The sequence below is a fragment of the Salmo salar genome, chromosome ssa29 (genome assembly GCF_905237065.1).
Source record: "Salmo salar chromosome ssa29, Ssal_v3.1, whole genome shotgun sequence".
NCBI lineage: Eukaryota > Metazoa > Chordata > Actinopteri > Salmoniformes > Salmonidae > Salmo > Salmo salar.
The window spans coordinates 25079406-25100000 of NC_059470.1; the positions used below are offsets into that span (position 1 = coordinate 25079406).

General features: G+C 43.5%; 1 protein-coding gene across 1 annotated transcript in view; it reads left to right on the top strand.

Annotated features, from left to right (window-relative positions):
- LOC106590408 (carboxypeptidase A6) overlaps nucleotides 1-20595 on the top strand; it is a 57003-nt gene that overhangs the window by 21056 nt on the left and 15352 nt on the right. The window contains exon 2 of the mRNA XM_014181399.2: nucleotides 2928-3003. Coding sequence (XP_014036874.1) covers nucleotides 2928-3003 — 76 coding nt within the window. The remainder of the gene's footprint in view (nucleotides 1-2927; nucleotides 3004-20595) is intronic.

Sequence of the window (20595 nt, forward strand, 5' to 3'; positions counted from 1 at the left end):
TCTCTAGCCCAAACCGCTTGTTTCTAGCCCAAACCGCTTGCCCAAACCGCTTGTCTCTAGCCCAAACCGCTTGTTTCTAGCCCAAACCGCTTGCCCAAACCGCTTGTCTCTAGCCCAAACCGCTTGTCACTAGCCCAAACCGCTTGCCCAAACCGCTTGTGTCTAGCCCAAACCGCTTGTCTCTAGCCCAAACCGCTTGCCCAAACCGCTTGTCTCTAGCCCAAACCGCTTGTCTCTAGCCCAAACCGCTTGTCACTAGCCCAAACCGCTTGTCTCTAGCCCAAACCGCTTGTCTCTAGCCCAAACCACTTGTCTCTAGCCCAAAAGAGACCCGGGTGGAGCTGAGATCCGTTACCTTTCGTTAGCCTATTTGATTTATCTAATGAAAGATTGCTGTCCACATTTAATTTCCCACAGCCAACAACACAAGTAGGCTAAGCAACAGAAAAATCAGACAACCCCATAGTAGAATAGTTTACCAATTGTTCAGCCTGTCGCATTCTATGCAAGAAAATAATATTCCTCTCAAGGAGCATTCAAATTGCCAGTGCCGCACAGGGAGAGAAATATGCATGCCCAGTACAGGAGGCTGCTGAGGGGAGGACGGCACACAATAATGTCTGTAACGGAGCGAATGGAATGGCATCAAACACATAAAAACAATGTGTGTGATGTATTTGATACCATTCCACCTATTCCGCTCCAGCCATTACCATGAGTCCGTCCTCCCCAATTAAGGTGCCACCAGCCTCCTGTGATGCCCAGTCATTGTAGCCATTCAACATTCTTAATGCAGTCGCGGGAAACACACCTTTGAAAGCAGTTTTGATGGCCACTGTTGATGAGGATCACTGAGCTTTCTAGCTTTCTACTAAGCTACACTTATTTCTCAAATCCAAGAAATGTGTAAAATGCACCATTTTAGTTCTAGCAGCGGCATTGGTTTATGCACGTTAGCGGGCTACAATGGCGTTGAAATGTAACCTGAGTCATGTATAACAGGTAGGCTTATATTATATTCACAGTAGCCTACATGATCCTTGGTTAGCTGAGTGCCAGTGGAATGTTTTTTTGGGGGGACATTCAAGTCATCATTATGCTGCTATACTGTAACTAGCAACAAGATAGCCTAATGTTTAGACTTTAGAGTTTGTGATCTTGCTAATGATCAGCCCAGTGAGGTAAATGCAGATGGGCTACCCTCTGCCTATTTATTCCTAGCAACTATGCTGCATCAGTTGGGCCACATCAGGTGATAATGAGTATGGCTAAATAGCACACTTGCCTGATATTATGGACCAATATGTTATTGGGCTCGTTTCTGGAGGGGGAAATTATATTTTAGATGTCAGCATCATTTTATTTTCAGTAGGATATCCTTTTGAAAAGTTACCAGAGATAACATTCTCTATATTATGTTTTAATATAGGTTCATGTTATTTAAGACTCCTGATTCTCATCTGTCTCAATTTAATGATGTGTTGTAATAACAAACCTGTGTCCCATCCCATCACCTGTGTGTAACACAAAACGCTGTAGCACTGCACTGTCTGTCAGCCAAATTCCTCGGCTTCCGACCGCAAGGCGCTACAGAGGGTAGTGCGTACGGCCCAGTACATCACTGGGGCCAAGCTTCCTGCCATCCAGGACCTCTACACCAGTCGGTGTCAGAGGAAGGCCCTAAAAATTGTTTAAGACTCCAACCACCCTAGTCATAGAGCTCCAAGTCTAGGTTCGAAAGGCTTCTTAACAGCTTCTACCCCCAAGCCATAAGACTCCTGAACAGCATATCAAAGGGCTACCCAGACTATTTTCATTGCCCCCCCCCCCCATGCTGCTGCTACTCTCTGTTTATTATCTATGCATAGTCACTTTAACTCTACCTACATGTACATATTACCTCAATTACCTCGACTAACCGGTGCCCCCGCACATTGTCTTTGTACCGGTACCCCCTGTATATAGCCTCGCTATTGTTATTTTACTGCTGCTGTTTAATTATTTGTTACTTTTATTTTCTATTTTTTACTTATTTATTATTTTTCTTATAACTGCATTGTTGGTTAAGGGCTTGTAAGTACGCATTTCACTGTAAGTTCTACACCTGTTGTATTCGGCGCATGTGACAAATGTATTTTGATTTGATTTGATTGTTCACCGCTGGTTTGACCCTGTCATCCATCCATTCCGTCACACTAAAACAGGACCCAGCCCTTCCCTTAACCTTGCTGAATCATCTCTCACAATTAAGTGTCATTCTCCAGTCATGTACAAAAGGGAGACTGCATTAACTCTGTCTACTGTATGGCTGAGAAATGTCATAGAGTGAGGTGCTTTTAGTCATTTTAAATCTTGCTCAACTTAATCCTGACTGTGGTTAGTATAGGGGACAGATTATGTCTACTTCCAGACATAGTTTAGATAGATAGGTAGATCCTACAAGGTAGTTAGATAAGGTATAGGATCTTCATTTGAGCCATCTCCTACAGCAGGAAAATAATCCTGCAGTAACAGGAAATGTGAATTATTATGTGGTTTATAATTAATTGTCATTTTTTTTTGCGGTGGATACATTTTTCGTAAGGGGATTGTTAGGTGAACTGAACATAATTACAAATAATTTGTAGAGTGCAAACTGACCGCAAGAAGCCCAAACAGATATATTGTTTGGCTAAAACATAATCAATTAAAATCTTGCTTACAGTTGTATTATGCGTGGGAATAGTTTGGAATAGATTTCCAAAATGTAAATAAATTGGAGCGGATTTGCAGGTGTTTTTACAGTCTTTTATAAAAAATAAGAAATAAGAAAACTCTGTTGTAGTTATACAGTATACTAGTAATAATGTACAATGGCCAGTCCTCCCTTCAGCAAATAGAAAAGAAATGCATAAATGTTACTTAACTCCTTCCCTCTGCTTGTTCAGTGATCAAGTCTTCAGGATAACTCCCAGCAACGAGGGGGAGGTTCAGGAGCTCAAGAAACTCCTGGGAAACATCAAGGTAATGATGTCCTGTCTTTAATAGTCTCACCCTCTCTCTTTCTTCACACAAAAACACACGTACACACACACACACACACACACACACACACACACACACACACACACACACACACACACACACACACACACACACACACACACACACACACACACACACACACACACAGAGAGAGTAATTAACCCACTCATCATCTCTGATTATTATGACACAGTGTTGATGATCATATTTCCCGGAGTCAACGTGTCAACTTGAGTTACGAGCCGAGGCAGATTACTCTGTCAGAACAACAGTGTTATGCAGATTGAGCGGTTTCTCTCTCTCTATCTCTCTTGAGAGAACCTCTTTACTGAGACAGGGAGACTGGGAGAGGGAGCCGTCCACCGTCAGACCATGTCTGTTTCTATGAGAGAAGAAGAGGCCCCTGTTCTACTTCAGTGAGCTCTGCAGTCTGAGAGTGAGGGAGAGATGAAGTATTTTTATATTTACATAATGGGGAGGGATGTTTAGATTGAGTCTCCATCAATACTGTAGCTTCACCAGGAAGGAACAATAGGCCATGATAAAACGTTCACTGTTTACCATCAATAGAGAACCACGGTGATCATACTGTAGTCAGTGTACTAGACATTCTTCTTCTGACACATTTTACAGAGAGGCAGATGATGCAGTTCATGCAAGTAAGAAAGATATCTGGTTCATGGACTGTTGCCGTTGGAAAAACCTGCAGGCTCCTCGGACAAGGCGAGAAGGAGTTTCCTGTGGCCTGTGACATTCCCAATCCCATTTGGGAACAATTACACAGCAATGCCAGGAAAAACGACAACCTTCCTGCACTTTCCTTCCCTTGAGATAAACTCCCAGCAGAAGGACTGATGTTATTAGTGGAGTATGAAAATGAGGTGGAACCTGCCTGGGTGGTCAAGGTTAATATATGAAAACTGTGTTGAATTGATACATTCACATTAGATACAGCCATCCCACTTTTTGTGTTGCAGTGGTGGGATATGTTGAACAGTGTTTGCCAATGTTGGGCTGTCTTTAGTTGTTTTGGCCTGTATTGGGTAGTATATCACTGATATGGCTATTTGGTAGTGTCTGAAGTACTGTATGTCTGACTGTTTGGGTTCTGTTGGGAGGTGTTTGGGCTGTTATAGTTATCCTTGGCCAAGTCTATTAGGGTTCAGGGTTGGGCTGAACTGTTCTGACAACCAGAAAGACTAACTCAGAGAGGGAATGAGGGACAGAGAGGGGGAAAAGTAAATTGACCCAAAAAGTAGTGATTTATTGTACTGATGGCTAAATAACCGGACATCATTTGGTGGTTCCCACATGTTGGTCTTGGTATGGCCTGAGTCTTTGTCAAAGGAGGGCCAGTGGATAAGGAGAGCCTGGAGATGGTAGCTACTGTTTGGACAGCTGCTGCTGAGATGTGTTTTCATTAGTTTAGCCGCGCTCCGCCGTGACGACCTCATGCCAAAGTCACACTTTTAACCTTCAGGTAGAGACTGGGGTCAAATAGAGAGAGGAGTGTCACATACATTCAATTGTTGATTCACATCTACGGGTGCCAGTCCACAGAGAGACAGAAGGGTTGGACTCCAAATATGTTTGTACCATCATTCAGACACTAGTGGAAAGATGTTTCCTTTAGTGCTTTGCCCTTTGAATTGTTGATACTGAGACCACAGAGTGCTATGTGTAACGGCCGTCGAAGGGAGTAGACCAAGGCACAGCGTGTTGAGTGCTCATCATGTATTTATTGTACTGAGAACACATAAACAAAGAAACAAAAAAACGACAGCCAAACAGTTCTGTCAGGTAAGCAACACTAAACAGAAATTAACCACCCACAAAACCCAAAGGAAAACAGGCTGCCTAAGTATGGCTCCCAATCAGAGACAACGATATACAGCTGTCCCTGATTGAGAACCATACCCGGCCAAAACAAAGAAATACAAAACATAGAAAAAAGGACATAGAATGCCCACCCTAGTCACACCCTGGCCTAACCAAAATAGAGAACAAAAACCTCTCTATGGCCAGGGCGTGACAGTACCCCCCCCAAAGGTGCGGACTTCGGCCACAAAACCTGACTCTAAAGGGGAGGGTCCGGGTGGGCCTTCCTTACGGTGGCGGCTCTGGTGCGGGACGTGGACCCCGCTCTACCTTGACCCACTTAGGTGGTGCCTCTGGAGTGGGGACCCTCGCCGCCGACCCCGGACTGGGGACCTTCGCAGCGGGCCCCGGACAGGCGGGCGACTCTGGCGGCTCCGGACAGGCGGGCAACTCTGGCGGCTCCGGACAGGCGGGCGACTCTGGCGGCTCCGGACAGGTGGGCGACTCTGGCGGCTCCGGACAGGCGGGCGACTCTGGCGGCTCCGGACAGGCGGGCAACTCTGGCGGCTCCGGACAGGGAATGCGCACTGGAGGCCTGATGCGTGGGACTGGCTTTGGAGGTGCCAGACTGGTAACACACACCTCAGGGCTAGTGCGAGGAGCAGGAACAGGACGTACTGGACTGGGCAGGCGCACTGGAGGCCTGATGCATGGGACTGGCTTTGGAGGCGCCAGACTAGTAACACGCACCACAGGGCTAGTGCGAGGAGCAGGAACAGGACGTACTGGGCTGGACAGGCGCACTGGAGGCCTGATGCGTGGGACTGGCTTTGGAGGTGCCAGACTGGTAACACGCACCTCAGGGCTAGTGCGAGGAGCAGGAACAGGACGTACTGGGCTATGGAGGCGTACCGGAGATCTGAAGCTCAGGGCTGGCACACACCGTCCTGGCTGGATGGTCACTATAGCCCGGCATGGGCGGAGCGCTGGCACAGGGCGAACTGGGCTGTGCTGGGGAATGATGGCTGCCGTGCGTAGAGCAGGCACAGGGTAGGCTGGACCTAGGAGTCACACTGGTGGCCAGATGTGCTGTGCCGGCGCACTTCTCCCTGGCTGAGTGCCAACTCTAGCACGGCAACGCTGAGGAGCCCGTATCGACCGCACCGGGCTATAGCTGCGCACTGGTGACACAGTGCGTAACTCAGCATAACAGGGTGCCTGTTTGATCCGTCGCTCCCCATAATAAGCACGGGGAGTTGGCTCAGGTCTCCAACCTGACTTACCCCAACTCCCCGTGTGCCCCCCCAAAACTTTTTTTGGGGCTGCCTCTCAGGTTCCTGTAGCTCCCTTAACTTGTCCTCCTAGAATCGACGTTCCGACTTCCATGTCCATCCTTCTCCCCGGTGCTCCGATCCACGCTGCTTGGTCTTCTTTTGGTGGGTGGTTCTGTAACGGCCGTCGAAGGGAGTAGACCAAGGCACAGCGTGTTGAGTGCTCATCATGTATTTATTGTACTGAGAACACATAAACAAAGAAACAAAAAAACGACAGCCAAACAGTTCTGTCAGGTAAGCAACACTAAACAGAAATTAACCACCCACAAAACCCAAAGGAAAACAGGCTGCCTAAGTATGGCTCCCAATCAGAGACAACGATATACAGCTGTCCCTGATTGAGAACCATACCCGGCCAAAACAAAGAAATATAAAACATAGAAAAAAGGACATGGAATGCCCACCCTGGTCACACCCTGGCCTAACCAAAATAGAGAACAAAAACCTCTCAATGGCCAGGGCGTTACACTATGTATTTTGATAGATCTGTCTAGCTTCTCCTGAAGCACAAATTCTCCAATAGAATTTCACCTTAGTTGCCTTGTGTTGAGGCCGACCTGTCTACAGTATGTCTCAGGACTGAACTAATCTCTACTGTAGGCCCAGTAGCTTCCTTAACTCCATGCCATCATTGCCATGAACCATAACACAACTCCCTCAATTTAAAGGTATCCTATAACCACAAATTGCGTAAACAATCAAATCATAAAGGATCTAATCAATGGGAATTCTATTTCCTAATGGAGCCAAGGAATGCATCTATAAGAGCCTTTTCTGTAAACAATTACAGAAAACCGTAACTTGGATCCTACAAGGGCCTCATTAAGACTGAACCATGTTCTCTGATAGTGATACACAAGTGATACTTGGGCTGTTTGATTTGTGAGACCAACAAAGAGATGAAGATGTGGAAACATTTACTGTAACAATGGTGCTCTTAGCCATTTGGAAATGAGGCCTTTGACCCTACCCATTTATGTTGGCTGGGAGTAACAGAGAAAAGCTGAGGACACCATGCCATTCTATACCGTTTACTTCAAAGCGGGTGCATGGCTTTCTGTTAACCATTAAACTAATCGGTCTGTTAATAGGGGTTTGTACCAGTCTGTAGGATTCTACTCCCGTGCTGAAACCAGAGCCAGCTGGCACTATGAGACGCTCAGTTCCCGTCACAGCAAATAACTGAATCGCTGATTCATGCTCCCAAAAAAGTTTAATTTTAGAGCAAGGCTGGTATTGTCTTTACATAAAGCCTTGGTGAAGGAGAGCATCAATGGCTGGTCGAAGGTCGACATGTGTTTATTTGGCTGCTAATAGCTGGCTAAAGGATAGGTTATACCAGCTCCAGCCAGCAGGCCTATCTGTTGGCAGGAGCTGAAAGAAGGCTTTGCTGCTAACCTGGGGACAAACAGCAGGGTGTGGGATGTTGGAGGCAGAGGGAATGGCTTGACTGGGCTGTTACAGTTTTTTTACAATCACTTTGGCACTGATTTCAGAACCTTGTGGTCATTTTTCTAGACACAAAACTCGCAATGGTCATCACTTGTAACACAGGCTATCCAATGTTCTAAACATTGCATTGTGCATTTATATCTTTAAAGAAACCTTGCACTTGCAGAATCATTGGTTCAAATAACTCACTTATCATGAAATACCATTGGAACATTCATTTAGATCACCCACACAGAAGATACCGATAGTTTAACTGTGTAGTTGTTCATACAATCATTAAATAATGTAGTACAAAATATGTGATACATGTTTCATTATGGTACTACACGTAAATACATCACTGTAAAAGGACTAGTAGAGAGAATACTACAGACACATTGAACAAAATCTGAAATGTATTGATGACATACAGTAAAATCACAACATATGTCACGCCCTGACCTGAGAGAGAGGGTTTGTTTCTCTATGTGGTTAGGTCAGGGTGTGGGGTGGGCATTCTATGTTTTGTATTTCTTTGTGTTGGGCCGAGTATGGTTCCTAAAAAGAGGCAGCTGTCTATCGTTGTCTCTGATTAAAACCCATACTTAGGCAGCCTTTTTTCCACCTGTGTTTGTGGGATCTTGTTTTTGTATTGCTGTGAGTAGCCTGTAAAACTTTTCGTTCGTTGTTTCTTGTTTTGGTTTTTGCTGGTTCACCGTTAAATAAAATATGATGAACCCAACACACGCTGCACCTTGGTCTACCTTCAACGACGGACGTTACAACATAGGTTTCTTTGAATCAAAGCAAAAAATAAAAAAAACTACAGTAAAACATAGAATATGTATATTTCCATCAACCCTGTCTTGTGGATTTGGCCAGAGGTTTTCATCCACATCACAATGGATGTTTTCATTAGCCAAACATTTTGGGAAGAATCTTCAGGCATGGCGAATCCAGGCCTGACACTGGTCTGCCTTGATGTAATTGCATGCGTCATCCATGGCCTGGAGAAGGGTGGCTTGTTCGTGAGGGCACCTATCATATACCTTTCACCTCCATGTGGAGAAAAATTCCTCAATTGGGTTAAGGAAAGGAGAGTATAGAGTAAGTACAGGGTGGTAAATTGTGGATGGGCCTGAAACCATGCATGCACCATTTGAGCATGGTGGAACCTGACATTATCCCACACAATGACATTGGTCACGCCATCAGCTCTACAGAACTGATGTTGCTCATCAAGGAAGGTTACAAGGAGAGCTGCATTATATCATCCAATATGAGGTCTGTCCCACCACACCATCTTCTGATATAGCTGCACACATGGTGATGTTGGCCCCACGTTGTCCAGGTACTTGGATGGTTGCCCACTGGCCAATGAAATTCCGACCTCTCCTCCTTGTCTTGGCCAGGTTGAAGCCTGCCTCATCCAAAAAAGAGGAATTTGTGATGGTTTTCGTCAGCATCCAGCTCCATCACCCTCTAAAAATACATTTTGGATAGAGAATTACTGATTACAATGATGTAGAACTTTTGGGGAATTTTTCACAACAGGCATCTTGAAACTGAACATACCTGAAGATACTCAGTCCTCAGTTGCTTGACTGTCTGCATTTCTTTCAAAAGGCACACGGTATAGCTGTTTTAGAGACACCTGGTGCTTTTTCAGCACGCGTGCAATAGTCGGTAAACTTATGGCTTCCACATTGTTGAACATGTCGTCATTGTCCAAGATGTGCTGCCAAATTTCTGTAAGGCAAATATAATTTCTGTCCCGAACCAAATTGACCACAGCCCACTCTTGTTGGTCAGTCAGAATTTTGCCACTGCCTCCCCTATTTGGCCTAGTCTCTGCAGGGAAAATTAGTCTCTGTAGGGAAAATTACAGTAAGAATTCATTTAGTCACATCACCTACTCTGTAGTACACATTGGCATGCAGTATACAGTCATTTGACAATTGAGAGTAGCCTAATGTTTAGTGCATGCTGAAGACTTACAGGTTATCATTGCGGAAAGTTCTGATGATTGAGGCCACGGTTGATCTTCTGGGGTTTGGTTGATTCATTTTTATTGGAAAAGCATTTACAAGAGCCAGCATAAATACTCACCGGCCACTTTATTAGGTACACCTGCATGTTAACTAGGCTAGGTGGGACGGTAGCGTCCCACCTGACCAACATCCAGTGAAAGTGCAGGGCGCCAAATTCAAACTACATAATTGTAAATATGCATGTGTATTTTCAAGAATTTTTTATATTTACAATTCTGTAGTTTGAATTTGCCACCCTGCACTTTCACTGGATGTTGGTCAGGTGGGACGCTACCATCCCACCTAGCCAAAATAAAGCTTAACTTCTTGTTAATCCAGCCATGTCAGATTTCTAAAAGGCTTTACGGCGAAAGCAAACCATGCGATTATCTGAGGACAGCACCCCACCATACAAATGCATAACAATCATTTTCAACCAGGCAGGTGGCGACACAAAAGTCAGAAATAACGATATAATTCATGCTTTACGTTTGAAGATCTTCTTCTGTTGGCACTCCAATATGTCCCAGAAACAGATCACAAATGGTCCTTTTGTTTGATAAACTCCTTTTTTATATCCCCAAAATGTCCATTTATTTGACGCGTTTGATTCAGAAAAACACCAGTTCCAACTCGCCCAACATGACTACAAATGATCTAATAAGTTACCTGTAAACTTTGCCCAAACATTTTAAACAAGTTTCCTAATCCATCCTTAGGTATCCTAAAACGTAAATAATCGATAAAATTTAACACGGAATATACTGTGTTCAATAGCGGATAAAATCAAAAGTGGCCCCAAAAAAAAAAAAAAAGAGTCCACTTGGCTTGACTGTTGACATCTAGTGGAAGCCATAGGAACTGCAACCAGGTCCCTCATAAATCTAGTTTACCATAGAAAAGCAATTGAAAACAGTGAACAAAAAAAAAATCCTGAATGGTTTGTCCTCGGAGTTTCGCCTGCCAAATAAGTTCTGTTATACTCACAGACATTCTATCCAAATTACATGCATATCCTAGCTTCTGGGCCTGAGTAGCAGGCAGTTTACTTTGGGCACGCTTTTCATCCGGATGTCAAAATACCGCCCCCTATCCCAAACAAGTTAACGCAAATAGCCTGCTCCTTCGAACAGGGAATCATGTGGCTGCCTGCAACTCCGTATGTAGAGTAGAGAGCTTTAGTTGTTGTTCGACCAAACATTAGAATGGGGAAGATGCATAATCTAAGCAACTTTGACCGTGGTATGATTGTTGGTGCCACACGTGGTTCCAGCATCTCAGAAACAGCTGCCCTCCTGGGATTTTTACGCACTACAGTCTCTAGAGTTTACAGAGAATGGTGCGATAAACAAAACACATTCAGTGAGTGGCACTTCCGTGGGCAAGAACCCCTTGTTAATGAGAGAGGTCAGAGGAAAATGTCCAGACTCATTCAAGCTAACAGAAAGGCCACAAATGCTCAAATAACAGCCATTTAAAACAGTGGTGTGCAGAAGGGCATCTCTTAACGTACAGCACCGTGAATAATTCAGGTTGTTGTGGAGGCAAAAGGGGGTCCTACCCAGTACTAGATAGTTGTACCTAATAAAGTGGCCAGTGAGTGTACAGTAATGTGAAATCTTAAAACATGGGACAATAGAAAGTGTCTGATAAAGAATGATGAAATATTACATCCATAGATAATGTAGTCCAATTGGTTCATGTTCCACGGTAATTGTTGCCAATGGATCTCATCCTGAAACTTTCATGATCTGAACATGGCATATTGTTTGTCAGTTTCCATAAAACTACGCATTGTTTTTTTGTTTTTTTCTCAATCGCTAACAAGTATCAGTCAATACTGAAGCCACTTTTTCAAAACTCTTCACACAGTCTACATTACCAACATGCATCTTGGCCAAACAGTTAATCTCACCTCCAAAACTCACTCAAACCACCAAAACACTTCATTCAAAATAAGCTTGTTCGACCATAACACTGGCAACAATTCTCACTCAGAAAGCAGGCATTGGCACTCATAACACACTGACCTAAAAAACACTAACAGGGAGCATTACATAAATGAACTTCTCTTTGAAATTTTCACATAAATCAGTATTTCATTATAGACTAAGAATGACACCTTTTCACTTTATTGACTGTACTACAGTATACGTAACAAGAATGAATCAAATGCAGCAATTTGCTTCAATAGCCTTTATTTTTTTCTGTATCTTTGCATATAGTAATTTACATGTGAAAAATGTAACGTTGAAACAAAAAACAAATTCCTGAAATTCCAGGTCTGCAATAATAATTACAACAAAAAACATGTATAGTATAATCACTCATACTGTATAGTACTGTGAGGGTTCTAGTTCTCCTGCAAGTTCTCATCAACATCACATCTTGTCTTCTCTGGTAATGCATCTTGGAAAGTATCTTCTGGAATGTCTAGTCCAACCCTGACAATCTTCAGGAGAAGTGTCTCCACACCCCGCATTCATGGCATCCAGTAAGGACATCTGGTCATGTGGATGGTGGTCATAAACCTTCCACCTCTTCGCAGAGAAAAACTCCTCTTTGGGGTTTAGGAAGGGGGGAGTATGGAGGCAGGAATCGTACTGACATCCTGGGATGTGCAGCAAACCAGTCTGTGACTGCAGCAAAGTGGTGGAATGCCACATTATCCCACACATCAATGAAGGTAGGGGAGTTTCCTGCCCCTCTCTCCTCTGCTGGCACAAGTCGATTACGCAGGTCATCCAGAAAAGAGCTTCTGTATTGTAGGGGCCAATGAGTAGTTTGTGTAACAGCAACCCATCATTGGACAGTGCTGGACACGTTGTGATGTTAGCTCCTCTACCATCACTCTGTCCTGAATTTGCCGCAGTTTTTTTGCATTGTTGCCAATTACCATGTCAACAATGGCAATTTCCTGCGCCTCTGTAACGATGTATGCTGAGTCGAGAAGCAGGTTCAGGGAGAGAATACATTTAATAAATAAATGAACAAACCAAGAAACACAAACAGCGCACCGACATGAAACAGCAACAATGACGACTGGGGAATAAACCAAAGGGAGTGACATATAAAGGGCAGGTAATCAAGGAGGTGATGGAGTCCAGGTGAGTGTCATTATGCACGTACCGCTGGTGACAGGTGTGCGCCCTAACGAGCAGCCTGGTGACCTAGAGGCCGGAGAGGGAGCACACGTGACAGCATCTGATAACGTTCTGCCTCTCCCTCCTGTGGGAGGCAACCTTTGGATCCTACTGAAAAACACAAAACAATATATTTCAAAATGTCAGTACATGTAAAAATGTGAACATACTGTATTGTAATGTAGTATGTAGTTCAATTATTATTGAAGGATGCACATCTCACCTGTTGTTTTGCCGGAAAATTCATACTATTGATGCAACTGTTGAATGCTGCAGATTTGGCTGCACCCTTAAACCGGCCTCTCTCAAAGAGAGACCATGGTTTACAACATGGTCAGTAATTGTGGCCCTTATCTCGTCAGAGACCACCGCTCTTGGTCTTCCTCTCTTTTGTCCTCCACACATTCTCCCTCACCCTGCCACTCTTCTTTCCCCACCAACCTGTCTTCCTTGGTCCATGTTTCCAAACTAAATCATCCCGAAGCCGTCGTCTTTTGTTTGGTATCGAGATTAAAAACAGGACACTTGGGAAGGCTTTCAGCTGAAATTGCAATCAGCTGTTTTTGGAATTATTAAATATTCTGCTGAGATTTTCTATATGTTTCAATCTAGTTACTGGAGAAATGCACAACATTTGCTATCGTTCTGTTTTGAATGTGTTTTTAACAGTTTTGGAAACAGTGTGTTAGCATTTGAAAACAGGTGCTGCAAATAAACTCAGCAAACAAAGAAACATCCCTTTTTCAGGACCCTGTCTTTCAAAGATAATTCGTAAAAATCCAAATAACTTCACAGATCTTCATTGTAAAGGGTTTAAACACTGTTTCCCATGCTTGTTCAATGAACCATAAACAATGAATGAACATGCACCTGTGGAACGGTTGTTAAGACACTAACAGCTTACAGACGGTAGGCAATTAAGGTCACAGTTATGAAAACTTTCTACTGACTCTGAAAAACACCAAAAGAAAGATGCCCAGCGTCCCTGCTCATCTGTGTTAACGTGCCTTCGGCATGCTGCAAGGAGGTATGAGGACTGCAGATGTGGCCAGGGCAATAAATTGCAATGTCCGTACTGTGAGACGCCTAAGACAGCGCTACAGGGAGACAGGACGGACAGCTGATTGTCCTCGCAGTGGCAGACCAGGTGTAACAACACCTGCACAGGATCGGTACATCCGAACATCACACCTGCGCGACAGGTGCAGGATAGCAACAACAACTGCCCGAGTTACACCAGGAATGCACAATCCCTCCATCAGTGCTCAGACTATCCGCAATAGGCTGAGAGAGGCTGGACTCAGGGCTTGTAGGCCTGTTATAAGGCAGGTCCTCACCAGACATCACCGGCAACAATGTCGCATATGGGCAAACCCACTGTCGCTGGACCAGACAGGACTGATAAAAAGAGCTCTTCACTGATGAGTCGCGGTTTTGTCTCACCAGGGGTGATGGTCGGATTCGTGTTTATCGTCGAAGGAATGAGCGTTACATCGAGGCCTGTACTCTGGAGCGGGAGCGATTTGGAGGTGGAGGGTCCGTCATGGTCTGGGGCGGTGTGTCACAGAATCATCGGACTGAGCTTGTTGTCATTGCAGGCAATCTCAACGCTGTGCGTTACAGGGAAAACATCCTTCTCCCTCTTGTGGTACCCTTCCTGCAGGCTCATCCTGACATGACCCTCCAGCATGACAATGCCCCCAGCCATACTGCTCGTTCTGTGCATGATTTCCTGCAAGACAGGAATGTCAGTGTTCTGCCATGGCCAGCGAAGAGCCCGGATCTCAATCCCATTGAGCTCGTCTGGGACCTGTTGGATCGGAGTGTGAGGGCTAGGGCCATTCCCACCAGAAATGTCCGGGAACTTGCAGGAGCCTTGGTGGAAGAGTGTTGTAACATCTCACAGCAAGAACTGGCAAATCTGGTGCAGTCCATGAGGAGGAGATGCACTGCAGTACTTAATGCAGCTGGTGGCCACACCAGATACTGACTTACTTTTGATTTTGACCCCCCTTTGTTCAGGGACACATTATTACATTTCTGTTAGTCACATGTCTGTAGAACTTGTTCAGTTTATGTCTTAGTTGTTGAATCTTGCTATGTTCATACAAATATTTACACATGTTAAGTTTGCTGAAAATAAACGCAGTTGACAGTGAGAGGACGTTTCTTTTTTTGCTTAGTATACAGTTGAAGTCGGAAGTTCACATACACTTAGGTTGGAGTCATTAAAACTCGTTTTTCAACCACTCCTCAAATTTCTTGTTAACAAACTATAGTTTTGGCAAGTCGGTTGTGACATCTAGTAATTTTTCCAACAATTGTTTACAGACAGATTATTTCACTTATAATTCACTGTATCACAATTCTAGTGGATCAGACGTTTACATACACTAAGTTAACTGTGCCTTTAAACAGCTTGGAAAATTCCAGAAATATATGTCATGGCTTTAGAAGCTTCTCATAGGCTAACTGATATCATTTGAGTCAATTGGAGGTGTACCTGTGGATGTATTTCAAGGCCTACCTTCAAACTCAGTGCCTCTTTGTTTGACATCATGGGAAAATCAAAAGAAATCACCCAAGACCTCAGAAAAAAATTGTAGACCTCCACAAGTCTGGTTCATCCTTGGGAGCAATTTCCAAACGCCTGAAGGTACCACGTTCATCTGTACAAACAATAGTACGCACGTATAAACACCATGGGACCACACAGGCGTCATACCGCTCAGGAAGGAGACGCGTCTCCTAGAGATGAACGTACTTTGGTGCGAAAAGTGCAAATCAATCCCAGATCAACAGCAAAGGACCTTATGAAGATGCTGGAGGAAACAGGTTCAAAAGTATCTATATCCACAGTAAAACGAGTCCTATATCGATGTAACCTGAAAGGCCGCTCAGCAAGGAAGACGCTACTGCTCCAAAACCACCATAAAAAAGCCAGACTACGGTTTGCAACTGCACATGGGGACAAAGATTGTACTTTTTGGAGAATTGTCCTCTGGTCTGATGACACAAAAATGGAACTGTTTGGCCATAATGACCATCGTTATGTTTGGAGGAAAAGGGGGAGACTTGCAAGCCGAAGAACACCATCCCAACCATGAAGCACGGGGGAGGCAGCATCATGTTGTGGGGGTGCTTTGCTGCAGGAGGGACTGGTGCACTTCACAAAATAGATGGCATCATGAGAAAGGAAAATTATGTGGCTATATTGAAGCAACATCTCAAGACATCAGTCAGGAAGTTAAAGCTTGGTCGCAAATGGGTCTTCCAAATGGACAATGACCCCAAGGATACTTCCAAAGTTGTGGCAAATGGCTTAAGGACACAAAGTCAAGGTTTTGGAGTGGCCATCACAAAGCCCTGACCTCAATCCTATAGAACATTTGTGGGCAGAGCTGAAAATGCATGTGTGAGCAAGGAGGCCTACAAACCTAACTCAGTTACACCAGCTCTGTCAGGAGGAATGGGCCAAAATTCACCCAACTTATTGTGGGATGCTTGTGGAAGGCTACCTGAAAAGTTTGACCTAAGTTAAACAATTTAAAGGCAATGCTATCAAATACTAATTGAGTGTATGTAAACTTCCGACCCACTGGAAATGTGATGAAAGAAAGAAAAGCTGAAATAAATAATTCTCTCTACTATTATTCTGACTGTAGTGGCTTCCTTTCCTCTTTACCATAGCGACTCCCTAAGCCTGAAGCGGGGTTGTTTTGTATGCGTACAGTCCACACTCAAGGTTTCCAAACGGCCAAACATTCAATGAGATCCAGGGATATGATGCAATAAAAATGTTTATTCTTCTTATATCTAACAAAAAAATGATTCTCCAATCAACTTAAAGCATAGATTACTTTATATGAAAAATACATAATATGACCTGTTTGTATGTCTGTATGGTCAAAAAACTATACCGCTCCTGCGTCAAGCAAGGACTCCTCCCCCCGAAGGCCCAAAAACTCAGTTACGCTAACAACAAATGAATACATCTCAATCAGGTCAATATAAATCATGAAGGTACGTACCTAATATTTCATCATATACATTACAGTTTTTCTCCATTGGTTTGGCTCATTTCTTGAAACAGAAATTACATTCTCAAAACTACATGGACAAACCTCCAAACCAATTGGCAATTGTTCACAACAGAATTGAATTTCTCATTCATTTCATCAAATTGCAAATGTCTAAGTACATGTCTCAATGTCTCAGTACATCTTTGCAAATGATTAAGTACATGTAGCCTACATTTAGTACAATTTCCAAGTGAATAGATCTTATCGATCTAAACTCATTGTTGATTCTCAGTCTAATGGTTGTTCGCTCCAAAACGTGTCAGCGTCATTTCATTGTATAAGTCATCACATGCACAATAGTCTGTTCAATTGTCAAAATTAGTCAAGAACATAATACCATGAATACCATATATGAATCCCTTGGAACATTTGATAAATGTATTACAGCAATTGACAGTCAGGTGAAACTAGAACTTGACTAACGAAGGAGGAGTTTCACACATCTCAGATGACCAATCAAACAGTATGTTTAGTTACCTGACAGGTGCTGTCCATGACTGTGAATGCTGCCAAACGTGTATGTAAAGAGCTTGACCATGCAGGACCAGTACAATTTCTGAACATGGAGGCACCTGGCCAAGTAAATGAACAAGGGCAACTGCCTGCTCGAGGAAGAAGAAGAGGAGGAGGAGGAGGAGTAAGGGTGCGTGGTGGTGGAATAGGGGGAAGAGGCCGAGGAGCACGAAGACACCATGCTGTCCCGGATGAAATTCGGGCCACAATTATAGACCATGTCATCAAACATGGCCTCACAATGGCGGAGGCAGGTCGCCGAGTGCAGCCTAATGTGCCTCGCTCAACAGTCTCCTCCATCATCCAAACCTTTCACTGGGAAAACAGGTATGTAGTCAGTCAATGATGGAATTATATGTTGTATAGGACAGGACACTGTGCATAGAGCAAGAAATATATTTATTTACACATTTACCTATTCATTTAGTGTGTGTGTGTGTGTGTGTGTGTGTGTGTGTGTGTGTGTGTGTGTGTGTGTGTGTGTGTGTGTGTGTGTGTGTGTGTGTGTGTGTGTGTGTGTGTGTGTGTGTGTGTGTGTGTGTGATAGGCCTACAGTATTGATGATACAGTTTACAGTAGTATTCCAGTCACTGTGCAGTGATGCATTAGAATTGTGGTAAAGTTACTGTAAGTAAAACAACAATACAATTACATAGGTAACTCATTCTGTAAGGAATACATAAGGTATACATTACGAATGGAGTGTTGTCCTTTGACTTCTATATCTAGGATTGGACGACAACCTTGCACGGGTGGCAGAGGAAAACTTCTCAATGAACAACAAGAACAAGAGATCTGTAACATGGTGATGGCAAATAATGCCATCACATTGAGACAGATCCGCGCTGCAATCCTACAAGACAATGCCATATTCCAAAATGTCAACTCTATAAGCAACTCCACAATAGACCAGATATTGAAGAAGCATCAGATGACAATGAAGCAAATTTACAGGGTACCATTTGAGAGGAACTCTGATAGAGTGAAAGAGCTGCGGTACCAGTATGTACATGTAAGTCAGTTACTGGTTGTCCATTATTATAACCTTTTTACAATTAAGCAGTGGTTCCCAAACTTTTTTGGCTTCAGTACCCACTTTACCTGATTTGTGTATCCAGGTAATCCAGGTATGGAAGTATTTGATTTATCTGACTTCAACATTTCGCCTAAAAACTGCAGCTTACTGTATGATGCAATTATCATTATAATCCTTATTTTGAAGAATATAACATACAATAAGAAAAGGGGTCAAAGAGCTGCAATTAGTGCCTCCCATGTAAATCTATCTAATACTGTGGGTTTTACTGTAACATTTCAGTAAGTCTAGTCATTGACGATTTCCCCCCTCCCCTTTCTGTCAAATACCCCCTGTAGGACCTCTGCATAGGGGTACATGTACCCCAGGTTTGGAACCACTGGAGTAGTGGCCAGTAGCATATTGAACTTGTGGAGAACATAGAACATTCCTATGTAATTGTCTGTAACTGTAGTGTATGACTCTTCTGTATGACTGATTTGATGTTTTCTTTTTTTACGCTATTGTAGAGAATAATGGCATTGGAAGGAAACGAGACCCATCACATCCTCGTGCTTGTGGATGAAGCTGGCTTCAACCTGGCCAAGGGCCGAAGACGTGGCCGTAATATTATTGGCCACCGGGCCACCCAGTCTTGGCCCATACAATACACAGAAGCTCCTCATCTTCTTGGACCGCCTTCATTTTGATTTGATCCCTGAAAATGAGAGAGGTCTCGTAGGGCCTCACCTACCACAATATGTCATTGTATGGGACAATGTGAATTTCCACCGTGGCCCGCTCATCAGGGCCTGGTTCACTACTCATCCAAGGATGGTCATGGTGTTCCTACCACCTTACTCTCCTTTCCTCAATCCTATTGAGGAGTATTTCTGTGTATGAGCATCGGGCTCAAGATCAGAGGTCCCTGCTCCATGCAATGGATGCTGCGTGTGAGGATATTACAAGAGATCAGTGTAGGGGATGGTTGCGACATGCACGCCGTTTCTTCCCTCGTTGCATCGCAAGGGAGAATATACGCTGTGATGTGGACGAGAATCTGTGGCCAGACAGACAGCAGCGTGTGGATGGCCAGGAGGGTGAGGATGGTGGCCAGGAGAGGGAGGGTGAGGACAGCGACCAGTGAAGAACTGTTAGTTGTGAAACTCCAGCTTTATTTACAGCACTGTAGGCTGCATATCATTTTCATTGTTTTTTGTTTGTGTGTTTATATTACAGTATATTATGCTGTATACATTTTCTTTTTACTCTGATGTATGGAAGTTACTTTATGTGTGTGAATGATAATGGTTACAATTTCCTTGGCAGTATGAGTGCAATGTGTGATGTCAAACCTTGGAGGCTACTCTTACCCTAAAATCCTATTTATTTTTTTCAGTTTTATACACAATTGTATTCTGTTAGCTGGACAAAAAACAGTACAGTAACCATTGTCAATGAAGGACTGGGCTAAGACTGAAAGGTGGACATGAGGGATATTTCAATGGTCCTCTGCCATAGTGACAAAACATCTAAACATTTTGACTTGCAGTGCTTACACAATGCCAAAGGGACGAAGCATTTTGGGGGCACTGACTGTTTAAATGAGAAGGACATTTAGTTTTGGTTAAAGCACCAAGAGTGTTGAGAACGTCCGGTCTGTTTCAAGAAATGAGCCAAAGCAATTGAGAAGGATCTTTGCCATTTTCCTGGCACTGACTCTTTATATGGGAAAGGAATTTAGTTCTGAAGCATGAGTGAACAGTTTTAGGAGAGATATGAGCTTTTGCAAGTGAGCTATAGTGTTGTGCTGAACTGTAAGGCTGTTTTGCCAAATGATCTTAGAGTTTTGAGAATGTAATTTCTGTTTCAAGAAATGAGCCAAACCAATGGAGAAAAACTGTAATATTTAATATATTTACACAAATGTACATGGAGCTCTGTATGTTCTGTCTTTTATACAAATATGTCCACATCGGCTCTAACACTGACATTTCACATTCTTAAAATAAAGTGGTGATCCTAACTGACCTAAGACAGGGAATTTTTACTGAGATTAAATTTCAGGAATTGTGAAAAACTGAGTTTACATGTATTTGGCTAAGGTGTATGTAAACTTCCGACTGTATATAGTTTTGCAGGTGGTGGAGTATGAATGAGAAAAGAGTTCATGGATTTTGGAGAATGTGGTCATTGAATGCATTT